Source organism: Eumetopias jubatus, unplaced genomic scaffold, assembly GCF_037043125.1.
Source record: "Eumetopias jubatus isolate StellerSeaLion01/CBP00866 unplaced genomic scaffold, mEumJub1_p1.0 scaffold_4, whole genome shotgun sequence".
Taxonomy (NCBI): domain Eukaryota; kingdom Metazoa; phylum Chordata; class Mammalia; order Carnivora; family Otariidae; genus Eumetopias; species Eumetopias jubatus.
Window position 1 is genome coordinate 169778650 of NW_028274810.1, and position 21676 is coordinate 169800325.

At 39.6% G+C, this 21676-nt stretch overlaps 2 protein-coding genes across 3 annotated transcripts in view; one reads left to right on the plus strand and one right to left on the minus strand.

The window, feature by feature from the left end:
• Window positions 1-3582, plus strand: part of SLCO5A1 (solute carrier organic anion transporter family member 5A1) — a 126503-nt gene extending 122921 nt beyond the window's left edge. Inside the window, exons 8-9 of one of the 2 annotated variants that reach the window (XM_028112975.1) lie at window positions 298-362; window positions 3125-3582. In XM_028112975.1, coding sequence (XP_027968776.1) covers window positions 298-362; window positions 3125-3582 — 523 coding nt within the window. The remainder of the gene's footprint in view (window positions 1-297; window positions 363-3124) is intronic. The other variant, XM_028112983.1, reaches the window with a different exon arrangement.
• Window positions 3583-14454: 10872 nt separating this feature from the next.
• Window positions 14455-21676, minus strand: part of SULF1 (sulfatase 1) — an 81579-nt gene continuing 74357 nt past the window's right edge. Inside the window, exon 19 of the mRNA XM_088023134.1 lies at window positions 14455-16005. Coding sequence (XP_087879260.1) covers window positions 15164-16005 — 842 coding nt within the window. The 3' untranslated portion in view covers window positions 14455-15163. The remainder of the gene's footprint in view (window positions 16006-21676) is intronic.

The window sequence follows — 21676 nt, forward strand, 5'->3', positions numbered from 1 at the left end:
TTCACAGAACTGATTTTAGAAGCTCAGAGCTACTTCTGTACCTTCAACCATGAACCTTTGGCCCTCCACCAGTATCTGCCCAGAAACAGAGTTAATCAGAGCTTCTTTGGAGTCTTCACTGGGGAGAACTCATTGACCAATTCAGCTACATCAGCAGTCTTGTTTGGCTGTGGTTAATATACATATTTTGGCACAGCAGCTCTTTGGTGCCCGTCTCTGTGCTAAGCAGGCTTGATTTGATGTTCATTTTCTTGAGGCCAGTGTTTTAAAACATTTCTTTCTTTCCCTTCATCATAGATCGGTAGAAGATGAGGAGAGACCTTTTGCGCTGGGAATGCAGTTTGTTTTATTGCGAACACTTGGTACGTTCCTGAATTTCCACGTGTGCCTCTTAGTTCCTCTTTACAGATGGCAGATTCTCACTGTTTTTTAAAAATGGCAAGTCAATCACTTGTTACCATTAGTAGTAGCTAGGATTTTATGGGTTAACGGAAGGACACAACTTCCTTATTTTCTGATTTGAACTGGAAGCTACCCAGTTCTGTGCTTTGATGAAACAGAACACACCTGACTTTAGAACAGTTTCTTTTTGACTCTGAACCTAAAGTGAAAGTGGGCTAAATTCCCCAGAGCGTTTTTGGTGCGGTAAGAAATATTGAACCAAGCAATTGTAATGGGCTTAAGATCCTGGCATTTTTTTCCCTTTATGTCTTTTTAACATGAAAATGATGGAAATCAGCACTCGTATTATTTGCGAAAATTTTAATTCCTTACCTCTTTACAGTAATTTTATTGAGCCGGGCAAAAGTATACCTATCAAGTTTTCTGAAAAGAAAAAAGAAAGATCCTCAAGTGATACATGAGGATACATGAGGAGTCCCCTTTACTGATTAACAAGAGAAGCTCATTAGCACTGTCAATATATTGCAGAGTTCATTAGGGCATGGAGAACGTCGTTCTGATTTTGGTAAACACTGTATCACTCTGTCGTGTTTTGGGACAATGCATGGGAAATATCATGTGAAGTAGCCCATTGCCTTGATCAATTTCACTGTATTTGTAATTGACTTCCCCATCATCAAGCATATTTTTTCTTTCGCAAGTAGAAGTCTGTCATTTTCTTGAGCTGTCGTTTCTTCCAGTAATCAGTATCATTGTCCACAGGACAAAAAAAAAAAAATAGGTTTTTTGATTTAAATTTTTAATTTCCATTTTGAAGGGTGAAACACTTTAAAATGGTATCATCTGACCCTCTGAAACATTAATCTTCCCTGGAATTATCAATTTATTTTTTATAACTTTTTTTATTATGTTATGTTAATCACCATACATTACATCATTAGTTTTTGATGTAGTGTTCCATGATTCATTGTTTGCATATAACACCCAGTGCTCCATGCAATATGTGCCCTCTTTAATACCCATCACTGGGCTTACCCATCCCCACCCCACTCCCCTCTAAAACCCTCAGTTTGATTCTTGGATGAACCATGAGAGATTATGGATTCCTGGAATTCTCAATTTGTCATTACGTTGCAGTTGGTGGCCCAGTCTGGGAGTAGGAACTGTCTGGTCATCCTCAGAGGCTTCTAGTTGCATTGAAAGGGGGGCTTGTTTTGTTTTGTTTTGTTTTGTTTTGTTTTTGGTACTGATAAAACTTCGAAGGTCCCATTTTTCAAAGGCAGCTGGTGAAAGGAAATTCTGGCATGCTTTGATTTTGTTAAGAAGCTTGCCTTATACTTCCTGTTGAAAACTAAAAAGTTGTTTTCAAAGAAGGAAATTTGTTTAGCAAAGGGGTGGTTGAATAGGAAAAGAAAAGAAAAAAATAGGTCCTTCTTTTTGCTTTGCTTGTCTTTGATGCCATGGAGTTGGGATGGTTTCATATGGAATTGGAGGTGAAGGCAAGTCAACAAGAGGGATGTCACAGTGTCAGGAGTAAGTGGAAGGAGGACATTTCAGTCATCTATTATTTAATTCAACCTTGACTTAAGTTCTGTTGATTATGAAAAACTAGAGTTGGGCGAACAAACCAATTTCCATTTCCCCAAATTCCAAAGCAAAAAGAGAGTTTTAAGTGTTTTAGTAATGTCAACTTTTAATTGTAGTGAACACACCTCATTTGAAACGAATATAACATTTAAAAATACATCGCTTAGTCCACTGTCTACCCTTCCTTCCTCTCTTGTTTTCTTCTTCCTTTTCTCCCTTGTTCCTTCCCATCACTTCCTTTTATAAACTCTTATTGAGGTTCCATGGGCTGTCCTGAGGGGTCCTTGGGGTGCAAGGAATAAAAGGCATGGCCTCTGCCATCAAGGAGCTTACGGGTGACAAATCTGCAGACACTTTCATGCTACGTGATAGTTGATACAATGAAGGTGTATACAAAATGCAGTGGCAATACAGTGGCATCTGAGTGAGTGAGGAATTTAAAGGAGGGGTAGATAATAGCAAGGTGAACAATTTTGGGGATGGGGACACATTTCAGCAAAGGGAGTAACGTATGGTGAAGGAAGTCTACTTGGGTAGACTTTCATTCTTATGGGAGTAAAGAAATATCTATCTCACAGCCCAAACAGTGAAGCTACTACTCATCACAGATGTTTCACAAGCTTCAAAGATGAATTTCCTGCCTTAGTTATTTCTATGCTCCAAATGTCTTTATACAGTTTTCCATTTGATGTCGTTTCTGGCTTAGAGAGGACAGTGTTTTCCTCATACTCTTCCTGCACCTGAGGACTAGAACCCAACCCATAAGAACTAAGTATACTGAATTTTAGTGGTTTATAAAGGGTCGTATAGTCTCTTGAGTATTTAATGGCAAAATTTGATTTTTAAGTTTAAAAGGATTGCCTAATTGAGATTTTAAGCAATCGACATTTTTACAATCTCAAAATCAATAGCGTATTCTGACCGAGTTGCAAACTGGAAGATTTAAAGTATTTATAACTTAGTGAACGTTTTTATAATAAATATATTATGATAGGATGTGACATATTTAAAACAGTCAAGTAACACAAGAAAACCACTGCCCTCCACTGGTTCTAGAGGGTTCTAATTTACAAATCTGTTTTCTCTGATAAGATGGGCTAAATATTGTTCTTTTTCTTTTTCTCTACACTGCTAGCATACATTCCTACTCCAATTTACTTTGGAGCAGTTATTGACACCACCTGCATGCTCTGGCAACAGGAATGTGGAGTGCAAGGCTCTTGCTGGGAATACAACGTGACATCATTTCGTTTTGTCTATTTTGGTTTGGCGGCCGGCCTCAAATTTGTTGGCTTCATTTTTATTTTTCTGGCCTGGTACTCCATTAAATACAAGGAGGACGAGCTGCAGAGGCAGAGGTGGAGAGAATTTCCTCTGAACACAGTGAGCGAGATGGTGGGCCACACCGACAACGCCAATAAGGGTGCCCGGACTAGATCTTGTCCAGCTTTCAGCAGCCAGGGGGATTTCCCCGAAGAGACTGGTCTGCAGAAAGGGATCCAGTACACAGCACAGACCTATCCGGGGCCCTTCCCCGAAGCAATAAGCTCCTCCCCAGACCCGGGGCTGGAAGAAAGCCCTACTGCCATGTAGCCTCCCTCCTGAAGCTTGAAAATGGAAGACTTTAGTTTTGTTGGTTGAGTTGAATATGGCAACTTGAGAAACACCCGTGCCTTCTTTTCTTTCTTTCTTTTTTTAACCTCTAAAGACACAATCCTCAAACCAACAAAACTCAGTATACACAGCCACTATTGATTGAGGGCTGGATACCTCAACAAGACTGAGAGCCTTTCCCCCCTTCTCTCCAAGAAGGAGGAGTTTAGATAGATTTGTTACCATTTCCGCTATGTTAATTTCATGCTGTGCTCCAATGTGGTATAAGGCTGAGAGGTGCCTGGTTAACAAAACCCCGGGAAGTGTCCTGGCTGTACATATCATTACCATACACTCCAAACAAAGGTGAGCTTGACCATGACTTTGCATTTACAAATCAAGAGTTTTTAGATATGAACACCTACTGTGAGTTCCGCTACAAAGCACAAATGAATTTGCCTCAACTATGCAATTTTGATTGGGAACATGTAAGTGCAGCATGTTAACTTTTTCTTTCAAGAGACTAAAGCAGATAACGTTTTGAAAAGAGGACAATAAACTTTCCCTGAAGTACTGTTAATAGCATTTTAAGCCATAGCAGAGTTATAAATCAGGTAGAATCTTTCAGATGCTTCAAAGGAATCATATGCATAGTGTGACAAAAGGAACAGCTACTTTATTTCATAAGACATATTCTCTTTTAGTCTGTCTGCCCCATCATAAGGTAAAGAGTCTGCCGAATCATAAAATCTGATAGCTTGAATATAAACTCCAGTATTCTTTTGCCAGGGGCTTTAAAACTAGTGTGCTAAACAATATGGCTAGAACCTAATTTGAGATGCATCATAAGGAGAGAAACTGATAGCTTTCTCATCCAGAGAAAAATGCTGCATAAATTCTTTTAGCTCTCATGGGCCCACACAAGGGTAGCTAAGAATTGTAACCTTGACACTCAAAATAGTTGGAGAAAGAAATTCCACAGAGGTAAGATTGAGTCCCATCTGATTGCTTTAGTTATACGCCTGGAAACCCTAGCAAATCTGTATCACTTTCTTTCTTATGTACAGAAAATTGCCGTGGTTGGCCCCTGAAGCTGAGTAATTAAATCAGGAAACCTATACCTGTGATGTGAAAATCACTCTGAATACAGGAGGAGGGAGATCTGTGAGCTATGAGAGTATGATCCTAAGTCATGATTGAAAATTATTTAAAATCAACTTGCCTGTCATACTGAATTCCACTTTATCAGAGTTAGAACAGTTTTGCATCTCTCTTTGATCCCTTCCTCCTGTTAACCTTCCCGAAGCAATTCTGCGAGAGGATTTTTCTGTTCCTAAATGCACTTTGGGTTCATTATCCATCATCCTTTTCAGTTCCTGCCAGCACATCCCTTTGACTTAGGTGCCACACAGAATGCTTTCTACATGATTCTGAAGGTAGATGCTTCCCAGCTGCACTCTGGACTGATAGCAGGTTAACTCCTGGGATCTTGTCTGCTCAGAAAAAGAATCCTTGACAACCCGGACTTAGGAGGTACTGTAAGGTCCAAATACCAATATAATTGTGAACAGTTTCTGCCAAGGAGCCTATGCTTATGTAGGGGCTAATTTGGGAACTGATTTCCTTAGCTGGCTTACACTCTTCCACAGGGGGATACATGAGGGACAGAACTGTCCCATGATTCAGGCTTTTTGCCCTTCACCCTTGGAGACACTGGTGGAGTTGCGTGAACAGTTCAAGGTTGTTTTCCTCTCCACCTGAGAACGGTGTTGTCAAATGGTTCTTTTGGTGGCATGCAGTTTTTGGAGAGGGTTATCATTATTAGACCGAATAATGTCTGTAAGGGGTTGAGCCAGTGGACAGGTAACAAGGACTTCCTTTGGAGCGGTCTCATTTGGCTGAGTCATAAGTCTGCTGTTGCCTGTAGTTACTCTGGTGTCTGTCCAACTTCCCTCCATGTGGTATATATTGAAGGTCTTCAGAGAATGTTGCTGATTAACTTAGTGTCTACTCTGCTCCCTCAGGGTTCTCTTTTACTCTCTATGGGAGATCTTTGATCCTTTAGATCCTTTAGAAAGTTTCCTTTTGTGTTGGAGCTAAAGATATACAGGATGGGGAGAGGTGGTATTTCTTAATTCTCCTCTAATTGCTAAAGAACTGCATTGAGAGAATTTGGGTGGGATTAGCACCTTTTTTTTTTTTTTAAAGCTAAGATTGTATGTTCCAACACTCTTAGAATCTCTCTCTTCTTGGTAGTATATTTTGAAAAGGAGCTGCTCTCAGAACTCCAGGGTAGGAAGTGACAGACTCTTCACATATAATTAGACGGTCCCCTTTCTCTACCCTGAACAGTCGTCCATCCAGTTCAGCAACCATTGACCAGTTCTCTATCAGGCACTATTTTAGCCAATTACCCATCTGCTGCTCTATGAAATTCTTTAGGTTGACCTGCCAAAATTCAAAGAAATTGGCCTGAATTGTACACCACAATTGTTAATATTGTACTTCCTCAAGTATGTGATACTTATAAACAGTGGGTGTATCATTAATGTGTTGTTGGTTCATGTAGAATAAGTAATGAAAAATCACAGAAGACTGAAGTTTTAGAATACGTACCAATTAAGAATGCTTTGGGTCCTGGTAGTATCCTTGGAATATTGCATACTCAACTAAAGTGACTATTTTATAAATGGCACCATTTAATTGTAGATATGAGGTTCTTATATGTTTGTTACTTCATGGTCATAGCTCCCATTATAAGTTTAATTCCCACTTTCCATGAACTTAGGCTTCTAATTATTTGTTTTGAAAAAAAGGTCACCTTGTTCTTTTATCAACTCTGTAGATTAATGTATTAATAATGTATAACTATTGTAAGTTTAATTCCCACTTTCCATGAACTTAGGCTTCTAATTACTTGTTTTGGAAAAAAGGTCACCTTGTTCTTTTATCAACTCTGTAGATTATAATGTATTATTTGGCTTTAATATGCAAGTATAATATCTATGAGTCTAGCCTATTAATTTAGAAACACCCAGGGGGAAGGTGGGTGGTTGGAGCACATTTTTTGTTATCTTCATTAGTATGAAGTCCTTATCCTTTGTAGGTAAATTTCATTCTTGAAAACATTCAAAAGTCATTAGAACTAAGTTGCGGGGGGGGGGAAGGAGGAGCAGAGAAGAAACAAATTATCTTTTGTGGAGTGTTGACTATTTCAGAGAATTTTGTCAAGGACTTAATATACATCATTTATTTTAATACTGTTAATAACTTTGCAAGATAACTATTTTTATTCTGTTTTTTTTTAAACATCATGAAAACTGAGGCTCAGAGAGGTAAAGAGATTTGTTTAGGATTGTACAGAGTGGCCAAGTTAGGGTTCAGAAGCAGGTTTCTGTCTCCATCACTTGCTTCTTACACTATATGATGCCTACAATGGTTTTGGTTAACAAAGACAAGTGTGACTATAATTTAGTGAGGTAAAGCATTTCATTTTTTGCTTTCTGAAGAGTAGAGAAGTTATTATTCCTTTGTGTAGAAAAAAAAATCTGTAGGAAACATCAAAATTTAATGTTTAGATTTTCAAGGTAAATTTACATTTATTTAGCTAAGCGTTATATTCAAAGTTGTCATAACATACCTCAAGTATTTATTTATAGTTCATATTTAATATAGAACAAATCCAATTTTGATGTTAGCATTGAGTCTCAGTAGAATTTCTGAAATGAATCATGAGGAAATGTGGTTCAGATTTATTGAATCTGAGCTCTGGGGATTTTCAGTGTATGCTTTCTTTTTTGTGTTTTCCTCTTTCAGAATGTTAACATTTCCATTAATTTTTAGTGAATATGGGTTTTAAGTTTCCTAAATAAAAGTTTTAAATGAACATATACAAAGTGCTACATGTTAAATGAACATAGACAAAACGTTACATGTTATGTACCAAACAACTGGTGCGATTGTTGCTGTCAGTCCCTGTGCTGTGGTCACAAACGGGAGCATGCACTTGGAAATGCAGCCATCAAAGAAGGAGGAAGTCATAATGACCGTCCTGCATTTTCACCAAACTACCAAGAAAATTCTTCCTCCATCTGCAATTCCAGCTTGCATTCTTTGGTGGACGTGGAACCAGAAAGTTTCTTTTTGGAGCCTGTTTTGCATCAACCAAAGAGCAGCTGCATGGTTTTTGAATGGACCTGAAGCATTTCTGGAAATTCTCTGGTGTGCCCAGGAGCAGTAGGAGAGCGCAAGTCAATTGGCCAAGCCAATTATACTTTTAGCATGTGTGGACTTCAAACATCCTCGATGGTGCAGAAACACGAGTCTAACTATTGCTATAGAGGTGCATCTGGAGTCTTCTAAGTAGCAGATAGATATCAAAATACTGTACAATCCCAGAATTGCCTAGACTGCAGGTTTGCTAGTTCTGTTCTCCAGACCATAGGTAGCCTCTCCACGTTATTTGTAATTCCTCTTTCCTGGCATAGAAGGGCGTGCCGTGGCGGGCAGGCGAAGGTAGTAGTCTTGTGCACTTTATCTTTTCCGTTTTCTCTCCTTTCCTCATCTTCCAGGATGCTGCTGGCTGTGTCTGTCCCAGGCTTCTTGCTACATTGGAATCAGATCTGTGTTATGTTTGAATAGGTTCTTTTAAGCACTTCATTTTTACTCAGCCCTAAGAAGGGTCAAATATGATGAAAACCCTCCTTGGGTATTTGCTTTTGCAACATTAAAAAAAAAATGCCTCGGTGCTAAAAGTATTTGATGATGCATGCTCACCACACAAAATGTAACACTGAATTTACAGTGTTTCACTGGCAAGGGACTGCATGTGCTTTGCTTTTGGAAATCTAGAGAGCTTCCCAGAAAACAAGCACTCATTATTCTCATTACTGCAGTTAATCCATGTACTTTGCACTGCAAACATGAGGACTGTAAGGAAGAGTACCTTTTCTATGGAAAACTCAGTGCTTTTGATATTTCTTTTAGCAAGAATAATCAGATGCTACAAATAATTTCAGAGAGAGGGGAAAATGAGTTCACTTATTTCTTCTTATTTCTTCTCCAAAAAACTGACACCCTTGTGAGGTGTTTTTAATAATTGGGGTTTAGAAGATGTCTTTTTCTGGTATTCTATTACATGTTAAAATCAGAGGAGAAAATATCCAAAACTAAAGTCATTGCAGGGACCTATTAAACCAAAGGGGTGAACAAATAGAGTTTAAACTTTGTATCTAGAAATTAAAAATCAGAATAATAAGGCTTTATAGTGGGCATTTTTCTTAAAATACATACCTCTACCCAAAGCCCCAAATGTTAATTTAGAAGCACGAAATAGGCAAGTCCACCTCTAGCTTTTCAGTTAAAGGAGATGTAATACTGCGTCAAATAAATTGGCATTAGGATCCTGGTGGAGTGTGTGTTCGGTGTGTGTGTGTTGTGTGAAAGTGTTGGTGATGAAAGGCCATTTTGAATTGTTACATAAAGGAGTTTGATTTTGTGATTTTTACAATGAGTATTTATTTGGAGACCTCTTAGGGTAATTTAAAAGATGTTCAATTTCCTTGTGTTTAATGAAATCTCTTGTCAATGTACTAATAAACTTTGGTTTACAACATCTTGAATACTTGATCATTGAAAATTAAGAAAAAAGTAAAAAAAAAGAATAAAGTGTGTTGGCTTGAAATTAGTTTGTCTCTGAGATCTCTTCTGATGGACAGCAGAGTTTGCTAAGGCATCCAAAACCTTTGGGTGAGAGGAGGAGGGAGGCAAAGGAGCTCCGGAAATAACAGCATGACTCACGACTGGAGCACAAAGTGGTTATTTTTAGAACCTTGCCTGGAGCACTCCATAGGTGTAAAGCAAGGCAATTGATTTCCATTTCTCACTCAGTCACCCCTCTGGCACAGCTCAACTAAAGGGTCACAATGGCCCAAGATACAGGAGTTACGTGTGTGTGTGTGTCTTTGCTGGTTTCTGGATAAACACTTATTTTCCTCCAGGGCCTTGTTCATTCATTGTGGAAGCCGTTTACACAAAGGGCAGATAGTACCCTCATCCCCAGTCTACCTTCTCTTCATCAATGGGTGCAATTTAGGCAATTTAGAGATTTCACTCGACTCTCTTAAATATCCCACACACTCAAGGGAGAGGCAGAATCATTTCAGATATTGGGCTTTTTGAAAGAGACACACTAGAAAGTTTCTTTTTAAGAAATGAGGAGAGAGGAAAGGTTATGAATGTGGCCACTCATCTTCCTTGTATTAGCCCCAAACTTGGTTCAATCTCAGCATTTTAAGAGCTGTTAAAAAGCATCCAGTTCTTTTCTTCTTTTAAAAATTGCCAGCTGAGCGAAGATGGCCTCTGTAGCTTTGGCATGGGCGGCGGGGCGGGGGGGGGGGGGGTGCGCAAAAAACCGTTTTTAATTGCAAAAAGTCTTTGGAAAGCAAGGAGATCAATATTTGGTACTCACTTTTGTATTTAAACGTCAAAGTCTGATGCAGTTCCAACTCATAATACCAATATACATCAGTAGAAAGCTAAACCCTTTTTTGGTCTTCTGGATTGGCTAAGATCCTAAGTATCAAAGAAAGAGCAAGCCTGCCATGGATCAAGCTGTTCTAGCTGTGTTCTTGTCTAAACCTAGTGCCGCTACTTTAGAGATCAATGAAGTGGCAGCTTTGCGAAGGGCGGAGCCTGGCTGGAAGGAAAGATGTCATGAGTTGCGCTAGAGTGACACCTAATGGTAATGATGGGAATCACATGCTTTACTAACCTCTCATCCCTTCCGGTTTCTGGGCTTGAGTTGTAATGGGGCTTTTTGTGACCAGATTCGTATTAGGGTGGCAATGACATCTCCTCTTCTGCTGAAACCCATTAGTAATTGGATTGGTTCCACCATGGCTCTGGGTCTCCTGTGCCGTTGGCGCTGGAGGTAGGGTAACGAAGAGGAGGACTGGGGGTAGAAGACATAGATTCTGAATTCCTGAGTCCTGGGAGGCACACGGGTGTAGGGGCTAGAAATTCAGAATAGAGGGTAGATACCTTTGTCCACCACTTAAGTGCATTTGCTAGCAGAAAAGTGAGGCAACGCTCAGCACAAAAGACCTCAACATTTGTAGCTCCCTTTGTCCCCCAACCCTCTGCAGTGCTTTCCCCAATATCGGGGAGCAGGGTACTCCCTAGTCTCAACAGGAAATATCTGCTTTTTGGAAGCCATTTTCTCTGCTTATTTTATACAATAGTGGGCGCACTATAAGGCCCCAGGTACTGTGTTGCTGAAGTCCTCAGCATCAATGACACAACCAGAGGAAGTTGAGTTAATTAGACCAGTATGGACAATAGTTGCATTAGGTAGGTCTCTTGTCAGAAATGGGGCAAATGGCAAGGTCATGAATGTGGCCGGTCGCTTTCACTCCATTGGCCTCAGACTTGGTACAACATCAGTGTTCTCTTCCTTGGGGGAAAGTAAAGTAAAAATGGCTGAGATAACTGTGTCCAAGGGGTGGGGGAGTTGAGGGAAGTTTACATGGAAAGAAAAGATAAAGTTTGATAAGGTAAAAGGGAAAACAAAGTACGGGAATTGAAGAATGGACGAGATTTTTACAGGTTGGGATGGGGAATTCAGACTTGGGAAGGTGGCACTAATCCAGGGGAAGCTGGTAGTTAAAGGCAAGGGGGAAGGGGAGCAGATGGGTAGATGGAAGGCTAGAGCTTCGAGTGTGTGTGTGTGTGTGTGTGTGTGTGTGTGTGTGTGTGTGTGTGTGGTGGGGGGGGTGGTTGTTAAAAATCACCGAAGATTTCTGAGCAGGAGGCTGAGGTCTCAGCCAGGTAATGAAAGACAGCAAGTGCAGGATGAGATGGAGTGGGGCTGGAGGGAAGGGGCTTAGGGTGCTATTACAACTTTTCCAGCAGCTTTGAGGAGAGGTCATGAGGGCTTAAATGAACCAGGTGGTGGACCACACTGAGGTGTTAATTGCTCTAAGATCTTTTGTTTTCTATTAAAATAAATTTTGAAAATATTGAAAATATTTTCCAAATACATTTGGAAATATCAAGCAAATAAAATTTGAAAATATCAAGCAGAATTGGATTAATTGGGGGAATTGAGGACCTTCTTATAGCTGAGATCATAGTAGCTCTAAAGCAAGTTCTGAACAATAGGCGTTTAAAAATCTTTTTTTAGAAGAGCAACATGTTTAGGTACATTTGGCATGGGGTGGGAGTGTTAAGTCTTCATTCCTTCTCTCAACCAAGACCCCTGCAAATAGGGTTATTTTATTTTTTTTAAAGAAGGCTCGGAGGAGCCTCAGATATTATCTAGTTTGGATATGGTAAGTAGGTTTGTGTCTTATTCTCCAATATCAACTCAACAGTGTAGCTGGCTGCATTGAGAAGGATTCTAAGGGTGCAAGTGCTCTGGCTTCACGCAGCAGTGTCCTCGTGCACTAGCAATGTCTCCCCTGGGCACGTTTTAGGAAAAGAAAGCACAGATGTGATGTATTTGCCATCCTCGAGTCACACCTCTTATTTCACCGTCAAGGAGAGGTTATGTGACTTTCCCCAGCTCATAGGTAGTAAAATTTAGAATTCATGTCCATTGTTTTTTCCACTACTCTTTTCCACATGGGGTTTCACTATGGTTTCTCCCTTCCCTGATCTGGTGTGGTGTGGTGTGGTGTGGTGTGGTGTGTGTGTGTAAATGGAGAAAGTGGAGAGGGGCTAGCCCTGCCTCTGGCAAACCTCTTCTTCTTCTAAATCGGTGGGAAATGGGCAGTTGGGGAATCAGCTCAGCCCTCTGGGCATCAGCTCCTCAGAGATCAAACAAGGTCAGTCGGCTAGCCAATTTCTAAGTACTCTTCAAAATCCGAGTCTCTTTCATGCCCTTTGCACATAGTAAGTACTCCATATATAGTTACTGAATTGAACTAAAATGGAATTTTCTTCAGGATAGCAATATTTGGCTTAGTCACATTTTGTAGGAAAGGAGCAAGAAGGGAGGCAAAATGATGTTGCTTTGGTCAACACTATTATCTAAAACTCTTCTCTTGATGAATCTGTGGTGTTATGGCCTGAATTGTGTCCCCTCAAAATTCAGATATTGAAGCCCTAAGCCCGCAGTGTGACTGTATTTGGAGAGAGGGCCTTTACAGAGGTAATTAAGGTTAAATGAGGTCATAAGGGTGGGCCCTAATCTGAAATGACGAGTGTCTTTGTAAGAAAAGATGCCCGGGCTGCACATGCACAGACAACAGGGAAGGTGGCCATCTGAAAGCCAAGAAGACAGGCCTTAGAAGAAATCAAAGCCTCTTGGTCTTGGACTTTCAGCCTCCAGAACAGTGAGAAAATAACTGTCTGTTGTTTAAGGCCCCCAGTCTGTGGTATTTTGTTATGGCAGCCCTCGCAAACCAATACAGATGGTTCCCTCAATTATCTCAGGACTGGGTTAGCACATCTCAAAAAGCCCTTTGCTTTTGTTTCTTCGCCCCTTACTATTAACCTTCACAGATTGTCAGCCCCTCGACCTGCAGAAGAGGAAGCTCCTCAGGAAATCTGGAGCAGGAAAGCAGTATATGGCATTTGTCAGCTGGGAGAAACGAGGTATTGGAGGGTGGTTGGGTCTTGATCAAAGTCCATGGCCCCGTCCCCGGTGAACTGGGTCTTCCTTCAGTGGATCGGTCCTCTTGCTTTTGGAAAACTCCGTCTGCGCTGCCCAGAGCCGGCTATATAATTTGTTGGTCTGGTGAAGTGAGGGAAGGTGGGATTCCTTGTTCAAATATCTTGAAAGATGTCAAGATGGTGACAGGAGAGGATTCAGCCAAACACTGGCCCTACGTAACTGCTCGGGGGCCATGGTGGGGAGCCAGTCTTGTGCTGTCTCTGCCACAGCCTCCCTGAAGCAAGGAGGCAAATCTACACTGAAATCATCAGTCTGATGTTCTAGAATACATGGACTTTGGGGCAGTTTTACAAATGTGGCGAATATTCAGCCATGTCCAACTGAGATCAGGACTTGATTTTACCTGCAAAGAATGGGTGTGGCACTAAAACTTGGTAATAAGCTCATTTCTCTGGAACAGGTAAAGTTTAAACACCTTTTATTTCAAGAAATATTGCTTCTAGACTTTCCCGAAGCCAGAATTGTTCTATAAAAGTATCACAGAATATTACACAAGATTAAAAAACACAGTATGCGTCCTAATAACTTGAAACCTTTTTACAAAGCACATCATTCATGACCATAAATATGTTTCTTCTGTCATTCAGCTGGTGACACACACATCTGATAAAGAGCTAGTTAATTTTAACATATGTACAGAGTCTATGATAAAGACTTAAAGTTATCAAAGATTCAACTACAACATATTAAATTTTCTTTAAAAGAGTTTACCTTAAACACTTAAAGAAAACATAATTTACCTATGCATTTGAATGATCTAAAAATAAAAAGAAAATCACTGTTAAGCTAAAAAAAACCTTCTTGGGAAGTTGGCTAGGGTACTGATAATTCTCACTGAGGTAATCCTTTTGCTGGTATTTAAAAATCTAATACATAACAAGAATATTTTCAACAATACAGAATTTCAAAAGCAGTCTTGTATTATGTCTTTAAAAAATCAGAACTTGGTAAAGGCCTTAAAAATAATCATATAACACATATGGTGTGTTTAAAATATGAAACATTTGTGAGTTTGTTTTATTGAAAAAGATTTCTTATATAAATTCAAAACTAAGCATATATTCTCAAAACTTGACCTTACTAGGCAGGTCAAGAAAACGAAGATGAGCAAAAAAAGTCTTCAGTCCTTTTATCCTGTTAATAAAATAATAAAAATTTCGCAATCTGAAGCATATGATGAACACTTTGAGGCTAGGCACAGAAAGAGCAGACAATCTTGGTTTTGTTGATTTATTTATTTTTACTGCCAACATCGTTAGCCATGCCTTTCTGCTAATCAAGTTTAGCAAGTCGAGGAAAACGCATGCAATGTCTTCTGGCAAAAGCGTATGCTGAACAATATGTCATCCATACTGTGTGTCATTCTTGGGGTCTACTTCCCGTGGTCACACTGAGAGCAAGGAGTGAGACTATGAAAAGCCTATGGGAAGAAAAAAAAAGACTAACCAAAGAGACATGGTATTCTGATCTCAAAGTGCAAAATCATTGAAGGTGATGGCACTGAAAAGTTCCAGTGGTTAAAAAAGGAATCAAAACCACATTAGGCGGGCAGTGGAAAATGTGCTGAAAAATTCATGGAGGAGGTCAAGTTTTAGAAACCCAGAAAGTTACAATTCTAGCCATCTTGATTGGATAATATTTGGATAGGTATATCCCTATCATTTTCAAAAGATAATACTGTTTTAGTCTCCCCACAAACAAACACAAGTCAACCTTTCTTTCTATTCTGGACCAATCGTGAATTACAACACTGAGTCCCTGTGTGCCTCCTGCTGACCTGCGCCCTAACTTCTGCGCCTATGTGCCTAGGGTAGCTTAGAATGTTGGCTGTCGTGATTGCCTTTATTAGTTTACTAACAAAAAGTTAAAAAAAATACTGTGTTTAGGGTAAGGTCACAATTTCAGCTAATCGGAGGAGAGTGGAAAGGAGGCACTGCCTTCGAGACTCTGTAAGCTCCCCGTCTTGTGACTCTTCGCCTTGTTCAACCTCTTCTCGCTGCTGGAGTTGGTCGGCTGCTCCCTGGCAGACGTATTGATCGGCTGATGAATGGAATCCACATCAGCATGCGCAGGAAGATGCAGCTGATCTTCAAAAACATCCTCGCCTGGACTGCCCCCCCGGGGAAGAAGATCAAAAACATCCTCGCCTGGACCAGCCCCCCGGGGAAATTCTTGCTGCAGCCGGGGCCTGGGTGGCAGCACCAGCTCCGTGAGGCCGTTGCCACTAAAATCGCTTGCAAGATGATTTCTCTCTTCGTGCTCCGTCCACGTGTCAGTTTTATGATTTCTCCAGTGTTCAGAATTCAAACGACTCACTTCGGGAATGTCGTTGTTCCATTCAAGTTTTGTCTCTGGACTGAATGTTGGTTGGTTCAAAGGCAGGGTTCGAAGGTCAGCCGGCCAGGTCCAATAAGGCGCTTCCCCAACCGTAGGACTCGGGTCCTCATCTGACTCCGCGGAGGCTCTCTCTACTGGCGCAGAGAGCTCAGCAGATCCAGCCAGGGACCCATCACTTTGAGCAGTTGCAGTCTTATTTGTTTTGTCTTGCTCCTGGTGGCTGTTCAGCAGTGCAAATACTCTATCTACATCCTTCAAGTAATTAGTCCAGTCAACCAGACTAAGTGTATAGTTTTGTCTGTCCTCATAGACACTTTCGTTCACTCTGTATAAATCCTCCAGACCTTGCCAGTTGACATCTGCAGCGAGGCTGGGCGGATTAACCTTCCCATCCATCCCATAACTGTCCTCTGTGAAAAGAGAGAGGGAGGTGGATCATTAGGGGAGAAAGTATTTCTTACTTACCGGACAAGCAACTTACGTCGTTTTTAGCAGAGCAAATCCATTTGAAATACAATGCTAAAAAATATTTTCCCCTAGTCATTTGTTGTCAGGGAGGGGACTTAGGTTACAGAAGCGATCGAACAGTAACAAAACATTGGAAAGAGGCACAAACGAGTGCAAACCTCTCTGATGAAGCACTGTTGGTGATGGAAATGCATGGCATCATCGGTCAGGGGGCTGGTGTTTTACTCCTGGCTCTACTCAAGGCAACTTTGCAACCAGGACATCACATGAGTGAGGCTCTCTGAGTCTTGGTCCCTCATCTGTCAGATGCGAGCATAGTTGTGTGATGGAACATTTACCATCTACAGTGTCGCTGGGCGAATGATGAATTTGAAAGCGTTTTAATGTAAGAGGCAATGCTCAGTCACACATTTTTATGCTCCGTGGCACTCCGTATAAAAACAAATGTCAGTGCAATTAAACTCTTCAAATCCAATGCTTGAATCTGTTTCTTTGATTTTGTTTTTGCCCTAAAAGTTCTATGCTCCAGATAAGTCAAACTTTGAATGGTTTCCACAGTGTACAAAGAACACACCAGCTTTCTCTCTCTTCAGATCTTTCTATGTCACCAAGGTGACTACAGTCCTGTGGGAAATAGCATCTTTTCTCTTATTATGTTCAAGTACCATTTAGAAAGAGGCAGCCTGGATTAATGTGATCAACTACGCACAAAGCAATATGGACCAGCAGGAAGAATAAGTAAAACTACACAAAACCACATTCTTAGTAAACTAGAAGATAGAAAATTATGTAATCTTCAAACAACCTGTAAGTTAAAATAAAAAAAAAGTTAATACCGAATCTCAACAGAGCTGTATGTCGCACTCTGGGCACGAGCCCTGGGAAAACAGTACGGACCAGAGAAGCAGGAAATGAGGTTGCAGCCAAGAACTGAGTTGAAGCCATCACTGGAAAGCATGTCAACCTGATGTAGAGAAGACTGTACGAATCCTGGTAAACCGTGGTGGAGACGAGGAAGAGACTCGGAAGTGGGCATGAATCGAGGTGGCAGTCAGAAAGGGAGGAAGGAAAGGACACAAAGCAAGAAGCAACATCCTTTGGAAACTGGGAGATAAAGGAAAAGGGCAGCAAAAGCGGGGGGGAAATGTCAGATCCTGTAAGGAAAAAAGAGAGAGAAAAAACGCCATACAACCTCCCCTACTCCCATCCCCAAATCATAATAAAATAAAATAGTAAAAAGATAGTAGACTTGGTTACACCCACTAGAAAGGATCCTCTTAAACTAGAAATCTTGTAAATACTTGAAATCCATGAAATTAAGAAAAGAAGCCTGAATCTAGACAAAATTGTTAGAAAAGAAAATAGAAAATAAGAATAACAAAATCTGTCATCTTATGAAAATGCCAAATGCCCTGCCAAAATAAACCATAAAGTGAAGAAAACCACAATACAACATTACCAAGTAAATTAAGTGTTTTCAATCAAGCACCCCAGGGTGTGAAAACCATCTTAAATCAGAAATTAAAGTACAAACCAAGGATCTTAAAACCATTCAAGCTCTTTTTCAAATATCAAGGCTACAGAAAAAACAGGTCTAAAAATTAAAATGTAAGAATGCAGGGAATACTGTCCACATCAATTTTTCTTGAACAGTCTCCATCCAACCAAGAAATCACTGCAGAAACCAGCAAAAACACTGATGCTGAGCATTTAATGTACTTATCAGATTTAGGAGTACTTGATAAAGGTAGGAGAAGGGTCGAAAGATAATATATACATTTTATATGACAAAGCAAAAATAATGTAACCAGAAATGGGAGGGAAGATAGAAAAGCCGAAAGAGAAGAAGCTCATTGAGAGTTGATTTGAAATAATAGGTGGGAGTCAAAGAACATCATTAAAAACTGATCAATGAGATAATACAAGATTAAATAAGAAACAGGGGACTAGGGGCATTAAAACGTTTAAGTTCAAAAGCAACCAATAGGACAAAAAGACAAATCCTACAAAGTTCCACAGGGGGAGGCGGGAGGAAACCATCTTTATAAAGAAGAAACTATCTGTAAAAGATGCCAAGTGAAATACATGGAAACATAATAATAAGTGATACTCAATCTAAGACAGGCCAAGTGGACTAAAAATAAATATGAACCTAGAAGACCTAAATATATAATCAGTCAGGTAGTTCTCATTTAAATGTGTCCAATAGTATACTCCCAGGGTAGAAGTCACATCTTCTCAAACACACATAGAAATTCACATTACTTGATTGTGTTAGGTCACACACACACAAAATATCAGTAAGTTGCATAAAATAGAAATATTACAAACACTCTGACACAATACAATGAAACAAGAAATTAATAACATTAAAACAACAACAAAGCCCTTTCACCTGGAAGCTGACAAACATCATCTGGGTGAAAAGGAAAATACAAACCTAGAAGTGCAGAATTAAAAAAAATGATAATGCAAATGCTATGCATTAGAACCTATGACACATAAGGCATGATACTTATGCATCATTTTAAGCATCCTTAGCCTTAAACACTTTTATCATGAAAAATAAATGAATTTTTTTAAAGAATTTATTTATTCGAGACACAGAGATACAGAGAGAGAGAGAGCATGAGCAGGGGGAGAGGTAGAGGGAGAGGGAGAAGCCCGCTCCCTGCTGAGCCAGGAGCCCGATGTGGGGCTCGATCCCAGGACCCTGGGATCATGAGCTGAGCCGAAGGCAGACGCTTAACCATCTGAGCCACCCAGGCGCCCTGAAAAAAATAAATGAATTAAACCCCAAACTCAAAAGAGCTGCAGAAAGAACAATGTAAATCAAAAGAAAGCACCAGGAAGGATATAATAAAGGTGAAAGCAAAAATTAATGCGGTAAAGAACAGAAGAATGACATATCTAGGGGGGTGGGGGGATGGGTTAGCCTGGTGATGGGTATTAAAGAGGGCACATTCTGCGTGGAGCACTGGGTGTTATGCACAAACAATGAATCATGGAACACTACATCAAAAGCTAATGATGTAATGTATGGTGATTAACATAACAATAAAAAATTAAAAAAAAAAGAAGAATGACATATCTAACTAATAAATCAAAATCCTGGTTCTTTAAGAAAGTATCAAAACAGGCAATCAATCACTAGTTCAGCTACTTGAGAAAAAGGGGAGAAAGTTCACACACACGAAATAAAAAATGACAAGGGAGAAATAATCATTGAAATCTACAAAATTTAAAACATGAGAGACCACTTTGTAGACCTCAAAGCAAATGAATTAGAAAACCTGGATGAAACAGATAATTGACCAGAAAAATAGTTCATTGAAACTGACTCGCGGTGCCTGGGTGGCTCAGTCGTTAGGTGTCTGCCTTCAGTTCAGGTCATGGTCCCAGGGTCCTGGGATCGAGCCCTGCATCGGGCTCCCTGCTCAGGGGGAAGCCTGCTCCTCCCACTCCCACTCGCCCTGCTTGTGTTCCCTCTCTTGCTGTGTCTCTCTCTGTCAAATAAATAAATAAAATCTTAAAAAAGAAATTGGCCCAACTGAAAGTTTAGATATAAGCCATTTCCAAAGAAGGGAAAGAAAGGTTATTAAGAAAGTACGAAGATACACCAGGTCCCCTGGTTTCACAGGAGAATTTTACCAAACCTTCAAAGAGAAGAGCATCTGAATGCTGGACAAACTGTTTTAAAGCATAGAAAATTAAAGAAAAATTTCAAACTCTTTTTATGAAGCAACTATAACATTGTTAGTTGTGGTAGGGAGAAAGACGTCCACATCCTAATCCTAGAAACTGTGGATATGTTACTTTCCATGGCACAAAGGACTTGGCAGATGTCATTTAAATTACGCTGATATGTGGAGATTATTCTGAAGGATCCAGATGGGGCCAATGTAACCACAAAAGTCCTTAGTTGGGAAAGGGAGGCAGGGGAGTGAGAAGATGCGAGCCCAGAAGCCTAGGTCTGAGACACACGTGCGTGTGCGTGCACATGCGCACACAGACATACAGATGGCGATCTGAAGATCCTACACTACCAGCTCTGAAAATGGGGGAAAGGGCCCTGGGCAAGGAATGTAGGGAGCCTCTAGAAGCTGGAAAAGACAAGGAAAGGGATCCTTTGTTAGAGCTCTCGGAAGGAACACAGACCTGCTTACCCCATGATTTTAGCCCAGTAACACCCATTTTTGGACTTCCGACCACTAAAAATAAAAGAATAAATTTGTGTTGTTTAAGACAGTATGGTGATTTGTTACAGCAGCAATAGAAAACTAATACAATACTTAAAAAGGTAACACTAGTACAAACAAAGAAAATTATGGACTGGTATTATTTATTAATATAATATAAAAATCCTAAATAAAATATTACTGAAGAGAATTCAGTATTATATTAAGAAAATAACACATGATGACCTAGTGGAATGTATTCCAGGAATGAAAGTTAGGCTCATTCTTAGCAAATCTGTTAATATAATATATCATACTGGAAAACCTATATAATAATATAATATAATATAATATAATATAATATAATATAATATAATATAATATATAATATAATATAATTGGAATGTAATATATCATCTTGGAAGATCTATGTAATAGAATAGAATAGAATTGAATTGAATTGGAATATAATATATCATATTGGAATATAACATCATATTGGAAAATTGAAAGAGAAAAATTATTTGAGCATCTCCATAGATGCTGAAAAGGCCTTTGACAAATTCAACATTCATTAGTAATAAAAACACTAAAAAAAAAAAATCAATGGCTAGTTCCTTAACATGATGAAGATGTATACAACTTAGTCTTAAACCTCCCTCTCACTTAGTGGGGAAATCTGAAAAGCATTTTCACAAAGATCAGGAGCCAGGTAACATTGTACTGGAAGTATTAGTTCATTCAGTCCGACAGGAGGGATCAGAGCCAACAAATTAGAAAAGAAGCAAAACTATCTCTATTCACAAATGTACAAGTACACCTGGAAAACCCAAGAGAATCGATGACAAAATTAACTCAAAAGTAGAAATATTTTTTAAAGTAGCAGGATATAAAATTAATATGCAGAAATCGATAGCCCTCATATACACAAATGAGAATACAAAGAGGTTTTAATGATGGAGGAAAACCCTATTCACAACAGTAAGAGAGAAGATAAAATGCTTATGAATAAACTTACCAAGAAATGTGCAGAACCTCTGAGAAGTGAGTTTAGAAAGCTCCTGAAAGACCTAAAAATTTACTTAACCAGGTGGAAAGATAGCTTTTGTTCTTGTATAGAAGACTCAGCATCGTAAAGATACAAGTCCTTCCTGATAATCCTTTCAAAAACCAGATAAAAAAGTGGGCACACAACATAACCAGATAATCTACAAAAGGAAAGTAACATGGCCTTTAAACTTTCAAAAACATGTTCAACTTTACTCATAATAAAAGCAATACAAATCCAAACAATACTGAGATACCCTTTCTTTCTCATTCAATTGGAAAAAAATTTAAAAGCTTGACAGCTGTTGAAAGCAGACACTCATATACTGATGACCGGAATGCAAAATGGTGCAAACCATATGGAGGGGAATTTGGCGGTATTTAATGT